The 8,721-nt window shown below is 37.3% G+C and overlaps 1 protein-coding gene across 1 annotated transcript in view; it reads left to right on the plus strand.

Moving 5' to 3' along the window:
• irx1a (iroquois homeobox 1a) overlaps positions 1 to 8,273 on the plus strand; it is an 8,729-nt gene extending 456 nt beyond the window's left edge. Inside the window, exons 1-4 of the mRNA XM_060920365.1 lie at positions 1 to 45; positions 3,492 to 4,404; positions 5,252 to 5,315; positions 7,956 to 8,273. The exon at positions 1 to 45 is cut by the window's left edge and continues 456 nt beyond it. Coding sequence (XP_060776348.1) covers positions 1 to 45; positions 3,492 to 4,404; positions 5,252 to 5,315; positions 7,956 to 7,989 — 1,056 coding nt within the window. The 3' untranslated portion in view covers positions 7,990 to 8,273. The remainder of the gene's footprint in view (positions 46 to 3,491; positions 4,405 to 5,251; positions 5,316 to 7,955) is intronic.
• Positions 8,274 to 8,721: the final 448 nt, after the last annotated feature.

An 8,721-nucleotide genomic window follows, 5' to 3' on the forward strand; every position in this document is an offset into this window, starting at 1 on the left:
CTGCCCTACACCAGCGCCGCCGAGCTCGCGCTCTTCTCCCAGATGGTAAGCTGGACATTTTAAAGACAAAAACATTCTTTGTGTTATTATAGAAAGATCAACAACAACAACAATAATAATAATAATAATAATAATAATAATAATAATTCACTCATCACTGATGGATATTTATTATTAAAGGAAACATTCATGCGACTTTTTATACTGAATGAATTTATTAATGATACAATCAAAATAATGTTCAATATTACAGGGTCAAAACAATCAGGGAAAAAAATCAGATCTGATTTCTGGGATGAGTCGGTCGGGATGAGTCGGTCGGGCGATCAATTAACGGGAGATTCGACTTCGGGTTTCTCTCTGATTTGAGATTAAATCTTTCATAAGCGTTTCTCAGCCTGTGATGTCATGAAATAACCCGAGTGAGTCGAGCATCTCGGCTCCAGGTCATTTATTCCGAGTATTTATCGAAACGCAGCTTCCTGTCTGATTGGACTGATTTCCGGTGAGTAATTAACGCGGATGAAAAAAAAATCTCTGGCTCTTCAAATTCATTTTGGGATTTAAACATATAATCAGCATCAATAAATTAAAAACAAGAAGAAAAAGAGAAAAGAAAGAAAGAAAGAAAGAAAGAAAGGTCCTGCCGGTCGGATTCGCGGCTCCTCAGACAGACTGAGAGGAAACATCACCGCCTGCCTGAGTTTATTTCACCTCCAGAGTCTGACTGGAGAAACACTTTTCACAATAATAATAATAATAATAATAATAATAATAATAATAATCTGACCGTTAAAACTCTGTTTGCGTCGCATCTCGGTGTTGGATTTTATCAGTTCCAGATGGATCAGGTCCTTTTTTTCCCCCGACACACAAACCTAAAAAAAAAAAACAGAAAAAAGAAAAGAAAGAAAGAAAACCGGAAATACAGCAACGTTAATAATTACTGATGGTTAATTTGCATTTTAATTTACTGACTGCATGGATCAAATATCCTCCTGAATTATAAGTGAAGGGAAAAAAAAGACCCCATTCTGAAATTGTCATCCTCTGGATGAGTTGAATTAATTCGAGATAAATTTGAACTGATTTAAATTTTAATATTTATATTGGATTTAATTTGTTAAATTATTGATTTCTTTCTTTTTTTTTTTTTTAATGATGTGAGAAGTCGTATTTTAGGGTGAATTTTTCATTTTAGAATTTATTATTATTATTCCCAAAAATGAGCATAAGTTCACATTCACGACAATTTAATCACCACTTTTTTTATTTAAATAATAATAATAATAATAATATGATGTAATCTCTCAACACTTCCAGTTGTTTTCAGGGCCGGTGTTTTGTTCGAGGATAAACTCTCCGACACTGAATTTCTTCCCTTATTTGTCACGTTTCACACGTCACCGTTTGAGTCTGACGTGCTGCGTGGAATTTTCTCAGGTCCCACAATAGCAGGCGTCCCGCTGTTAAAGGTCAAAGGTTAAATCTGATGGGCTGAATGCAAAAAAAAAACACTGCAGTGTTGAATCAAATCATAATGGAGCATTGATACGTTTTAAATTGAATTTTATTCACTTTTTTATCAACAAGGCTGCAAAAGTCAAATGAACACTTTGTCATTTATATTTGACTTCCCAGGTCTTGAGTATTCAATGAAACACTCTGTATTTTCTTGGGCGGTTTTATGATGGATAGTTTTCTTTACATTTATCAAAACAAACACTTTTAAAACGTTGGTGTTGATTGAGTGAGCAGCGTGGATCTGATTCACCACAAAGGTGTTTCATGTGGTGTTGAGTTTACATGGAAAGGTGTGCTCGTGTTCATGTGAATGAACGAATCCAGTCCCCTGCAGTGTTCAATCACCTCTCAGACTGCTCAGTGTTTAATTCATCAAACTGCAGCAGTGTTTGATTCCTTTTCAGCCCAGTTCAGCGTTTAATTTTCTCAAACACTCGTTCCAGTCCAGTTCAGGTTTGTTAATTAGCTGATTGGAGTTGAGCAGAGTTCAAAACACCAAAACACATTCTGGAGCAGGATTAGAAACACTGACCTTCTGTAGTATTTAATCAACAATGAAAATCAAATCAATTAAGATTAAACAGTGATTAACACTGTTCAGTTAACTTCTCGCACGAGTGAACCTAGTGTTGAACTTTCTCGGTGTTCAGTGCAGTGTTTAAAGTCCTCCTTCGACCTTCTGGTGTTTAGGTGAGGTTTAAAATGTTGCGTGATGTGACACAGTGTTTAATTACAGCATTACTACGACTGCATTAACCTCGTCATGTCCAGGTCGCCGAGAGTGTTTAATTAAACAACAGTGTTAGTTGTGACAGTGCTTAGTTAAACGACAGTGTTCATTAACCTCAAGTGTTACAGCAGCTGTTAGTGTTCAGTTGACCAGCAGCATTGATGAAACAGTGTTAACTCTAAGTGTTTAACTCTTAGTGGAGTGTTTACTGTTAGTGTTCAGTTAATTTATAGTATTTAATTAACCTCCAGTGTTCACTATGAGTGTTCTGTTGACCTACAGTGTTGAAGTGTCAGGTGTTTATTTCACATACTCTTAGTCTTCAGTGTTTAATTAACCCCCAGTGTTCACTCTGTAACTCAAGTGTTAATAGAGTTGAATTCAACGACAGTGTTCACTGTGACAGTGTTTAAGACCCAGGTGTTTATTTTACTCTTATTATTATTATTATTATTATTATTATTATTATTACTATTATTCTCCAGTTGGACTTGTCCAACACTGTAGGTGTTCATTAGAACAGAGAAGCTGTACTCAGAAGTATTTGTGCAAACCACAAGCACAGCAAAATCCTCGAGTGCCAAATTAACACCGACACGACACTCAAATCAATTTCACAGGTATTTAAAAGCTGAATTTGATCACCACGTCGCATGGTGGAGAATTAACTCCTCTAATGAACTCGTCTATCTCCACGAGCGATGAATTAACACCCAGGAAGCTGAACTAAATGAACAAACGAATGAACACCTCAGTGCTGATGTTCAGTGTTGAATTAAGTTCCAATCAGTTATGGTGTTGAATTCGAGGCAGTGTTCATTTCAGTCCAGTTCACTCTGAGAAAGGGTTACAACCTGAACGCGGAACATATACGGTGCTGGCGATGAACTAACACCAAGCTCACATGCTTCAGTGTTGGACTGAAGACAGTGTTGAATTAACACCTGCAGATCCTGTTTATTACACATCAGGAAAAAAAGCCAGCACTGGAAGACTTGATGCTAATTGGAGACGTTAACACCTGGGATTAACTTTTCCATCCGTTTTCTTCAAATTCACACCTCCACAGAGAAGTTCACACCACCAGCTATTTTCTCACTGGAGGTGTTAATCCAGTGTTTATCTTGTAAAGTGTTCATAGGCCTCGATGTACAAAGTCGGAGATTCAACACTAATATTGCATTGAGCACATTATGATTTTCGACAAATAATGATGTGTGTGTGTGTGTGTGTTCAGGGTTCACAGTATGATCTAAAGGACAGCCCCGGAGTAAGTTTCGCCACTCACGCCTCCCCCGCCGCGTTCTACCCCTACGCCGGCTTCCAGTATGGCGACGCGTCGAGGCCCAAGAACGCGACACGAGAAAGCACGAGCACGCTGAAAGCCTGGCTGAATGAGCACCGGAAGAACCCGTACCCCACCAAGGGCGAGAAGATCATGCTGGCCATCATCACCAAGATGACGCTCACACAGGTCTCCACATGGTTTGCCAACGCCAGACGGAGACTCAAGAAAGAGAACAAGGTGACATGGGGCGCGCGAGCCAAGGAGGACGGCGAGGACAGTGCCATCTTTGGCAGCGACAACGAAGACAAGCGCGAGGACGAGGAGGAGATCGACCTGGAGAGCATTGACATCGATAAGATCGACGAGAACGACGGGGATCGCAGCAACGCCGAAGAGGAGGATGACGATGAAGACGAGGACGAGGACAAACGAGCACGTAAACTCCTGAAGGACCGAGACGACTCCCACGTGCACTCCAACGTTAACGCAAACAAAAACATGACCATCATGACATCACCAAACCACCAGCTCCCTGTCAGCAGCAAACCCAAGATCTGGTCGCTAGCAGAGACAGCGACGACGCCGGATGTGTCCAAAAGCGCCGGCGTTCAACACCCCGCCTTCCTCAGCAACCACAGACTGTACACCTGCCCCATCGGCAAGATCCACAGCTGGAACAACAGCGCGTTCCTCAGCCACAACTCGCTGCTCAACGTCCGCTCGCTGGTGGGAGTAAATCAGAACCACCACCATCACCATCAACATCATCATCAGAATCATCAAACACAACAACAACAACAACAACAACATGGTGGAATGGAGAAGGACAAAATCCCAGAGCAGCTCAGCCCCAAACTCACAGGTAACAAACGGATTTATTTCTCTTTTTTTTTTTGTTTATTCATTTTCAGCTGTTTCATTTCTCAGTAATAAAAGCATGATGGGTTTAATTCCCAATACTCATTTTTTAGACTTAAAAACTTGTGTACTTTTGTAAACTACAATGAACAAAACATTTAATTATTTATTATTATTATTATTATTATTATTACATTTCTTTCTTTAATACACTCCCACATTAATATTGATTCAGGTCATATATTTTTATAATTGAATATATTTCCAATTCTGTTGCTGAATAAACAACAATAAATCATTTATTTAGTTTTATTTGTTGACATTAATAATTTATTTATTTTAATAATATTATAAATTTTTTATTTAGATGCTAAAGCTCAACTAGCTTTATTTATCCATCCATCCATCCATCCATCCTTGCAGTGATTCTTTAATTCCTGACTCCTTTCACTCCATCTTTCTTGTGTTATTGTGGAATGTTTTTCCTTTTCTTTTTTCTTTCTTCTGCTCTGTTTAATCTCGAACCCAATAATATTGCAGCATAATAATAATAATAATAAAATTTTTTAATATATTGGGTTTATTTCCTGTTAATGTTTTAACACTCATCGTTTTAAAGCAGATTAAAAAAAAAAAGGAAAAAAAAACGACTGCAGTCGAGTCAGAGGAATAGATCACTCCATAGTGTGTGTGTGTGTGTGTGTGTGCGTTGATAAATGTGGTGATGAGAGTTGGGACCGTGTGTGTGTGTGTGTGTGTGTGTGAGAGAGAGAGATTTATTAACCCATTCAGTGTAGATCACATCTCCATAATCACCTCATTTATTATTGATTGTGTTTTTTATTTGTCAGAGCGGGGAGTGGAGTCGCCCACACAGACCATCACAAAATCCTCGTTCAGACCCCTTCACGACGGGTAACACACACACACGCGCGCACACACGATTTAGAACACATTTCTCGGTCATGATTTCCACCAGTAATATTAGAACGCTCTTCGAAACTAAAATTATGAGTGAAATATAAATAGTTAATAAACAAATCGACAAAATGTGATCTGTGATATAATTATATTATTAGAACAAAATATTGTGATGAAGAGAGAAAGCTGAATCTTGTTTTGTTTGGTTTTTTTTACATTTTACAATTCATGAAAAAAAGCAGCGCTCGGCTCGGATCACAGAAACCGAAATCCAAACTGAAACGAGAAAGAAGGAAAAATAACTGAGTTTAAATTAAAAAAAAAAAAACTGATATTTCTCTTATTAATTTTATTTTATTTGAGGTTTTACTGATGAGCACAACAAATAAACTAATATATATATTTATAAATATTTCCTGAAAAATGTATTTATGTACATGTAGTATATGATAAACAATAAATAGATGCATGTTATTATTATTGGCTCAGTGTTTAGTGTTTTAAGAGAAACAGTGTGTGACAAAGCAGGTCAAGCCCGTCGTCTGCACCGTCTCAGGGGAGGGCGTGTGTGTGTGTGTGTGTGTGTGTGTGCATGTGTGTCCGTAAAGCCCCCCGGGGGAGAATTTGCCCCCTTTTTAACCACGACCCTCCCCGATGTTCTTTTCTCCAGGCTTTACGCTCATCACTCATTTCTCATAAATACTGAGCTCCACATGGAAAGCAGCTCCTTCGACAGGCTGCGTGTGGAAGCAGCATTTATGCTGTCTCTCTCTCTCTCTCTCTCTCTCCTTCACCCCGGTCTCTTCTGAAACGTTATGAAGCTTTCTGTGGCTCAGAGCATGGAGCTACAAGTCGATGAGTTGCAGAAATGAAAACGAAAAACTAACTCACAATTATCGCAACTGTTATCATTATCAAAAATGTCACTATCAGAACCATCATAACGAACATAACTACTGACGATCACAATTATCAGAACTATCATAAGTAATGTAACGAACGCAGTGAATGTAAGTTACATGACTATTACAATGATTTTAACAATTGTATCAATCATACCTGGCTTAACTATCAGAAATATCGTAACTACTTTAACTATCATAACTCTCAAACTATCAAAAATATCGTACCGTAACTGACATTCGCTACTGAATGGAATTGTTGAAACTCTCAGAACTAATGTAACTTTGACAACTGTCACAACTAATTTAACTATGATAATTATCGTAAGTATAAAAACTTTCGCAACTGTTGTAAACTACACTACTCTAAGAATTAACATAACAACCATAACTATTCCAACTATCAGAACTATAACTATCATACCTCACATATCGCCACGTCACCATTTTTTATTCCTAGCTAAAGCACTTTTAAATAGCTAAGGCTAACTTTCATTGAATTTTACAATAAAATATTTATTTCCTGTAACAGGAAATAAAATACGATACAACACAACCGCTGTAGGTTTAAACAATTGCGAAAATCATGTTAGGTTTTAACAAGCCACGCCCCTCAGACAATTCAATATTCCCTTGAAACATTGCGATAAAAATTCAACAGTGTACTGTGGAACATGGTACGTTTCAATATTTTTCCCACTTCTGCTTGGAAATTTGTCAAAAATAGCATTGTAATGAGAAACCGAACTATTTACGGGTTCCACCACAATATTAAAAAAAAAAATCCCAGGTCAAACGGACCTCTAATATTGTACTTATGATAAATAATTGATAAATGTACAAACAAACCTGCAAGTATTTTCTTACATCTTGTCACATGAATCATGATAAACAAATGGATTCCAAGACAATTCCAGGTTTCCGAACACGTCTGCTTGGAAATATCACAATAACGATCATAAACGATGTATTTTTCGTCCATTTTAGGTTTCTAAAAGTCACACTTGTGGCTGAATCAATATTATTGGAAATATCGCAATAATGATGTACAAACAATAAACAGTTTGTATAACTGTTATAGGCTTCAGAATATCGCAATCATGATGAGCAATATATTGTACAACCATTTTAGGTGCATATGTATACATATATAAAAACCACACCCACACTTCTGATCAATTGTTTTCAAACATTGCAATAACACTGATCAACGATGTATTGTACAACCAATTCAGGGTTCTGTAAATCACACGGATGAATGAATATTGCACAGAAATATCACTATAATGGAAAAGCAATATGTCATACAACTATGAAACACTTCTCTGGGTCGTGAATAAATATGGCTCGAAAATATCGCAATACTGAAAAACAATATATTGGACGACCAGTTGCTGTTTCTATGTCAACCATCTGAATGAATATTTCTCAAAAATATTGCAGTAATAATAACTTATACAGCCATTTTGGTCAGAAATATCGCAATAATTATCCCAAACAATATATCGTCCAAGACGTGATCCGTTTCTATGATCAGAGTCACGCTAATGAATGAATATTTGCTCAGAAATATCGCAGTTAGGATAAAAATGAGGAAATAAACCTACATCATATTGTTGAAGTCACACCTCTGCTTGAGCATTTCCCTGAAATATTGCCATCATGATGTCGGAACAATGTATCGCCCGACCATGAAGGCTGAAACGGTTTTCTTTGTGTCTGTCTCTTTCAGTCCCAGGAATCCTCATCGAGTCCTCACGACCTGATCAGCACACACAAAGACTCGCAAAGATGAAAATCAATCAATAAATATGTATGGATATTTGGAGTTTTGTAAATATAATATTAAAATGAATAACATGAATAATATTCAGAATAATAGCGCTTAAATTTATCCCGGGATAACGGCTAGGTTTGACTTTCTCTCTCTGTGTTGGTGTTTTTATTCATTTTTATGATTTTCCCTGGATTTTTGTTTGTTTGTTTTGGGGTATTTTATTTGTTTGTTGGTTTGTTTGTTTTCTCTGTAAATGCAGCATCTCAAATCTGTAAATAGTGACTTGACGGAGTTTGTGCAGATCATATATTTTGTCTATAATAAAGTCAACAAATTATAGAGACATTTCCAGCTTGTCGTGTATGTTTTAAATGTTCGTGCGAAGCGAGCGTCCTGGAACCGGTGAAATCTACGGATGTTTTTTGAACCGTTCGTCCTACCGTTCAAATCTGAGCTCTCGAATGCAGTGAAGGAACGAGGGGCGGAGCGATACAGCAAATAGCACATGGAGATGTGTCACCACAGCTGAAGTCAGATGTTTACATACAGGGACATGAATATCACAACAATCTTGAACTTTCAGTGATTTCTCTGAATTGTTCTTTTTCTGTGACCGAATGATTACAACATCCATCTTTAATCGAAAAAAAAAAAGAATTTGGTGCATAAGATTTCAGTTATACATACATACATCTACTTCAGTGGACGTGAAAGATCCAAA

The sequence above is a fragment of the Neoarius graeffei genome, chromosome 5 (assembly GCF_027579695.1).
Source record: "Neoarius graeffei isolate fNeoGra1 chromosome 5, fNeoGra1.pri, whole genome shotgun sequence".
Classification (NCBI taxonomy): Eukaryota; Metazoa; Chordata; class Actinopteri; order Siluriformes; family Ariidae; genus Neoarius; species Neoarius graeffei.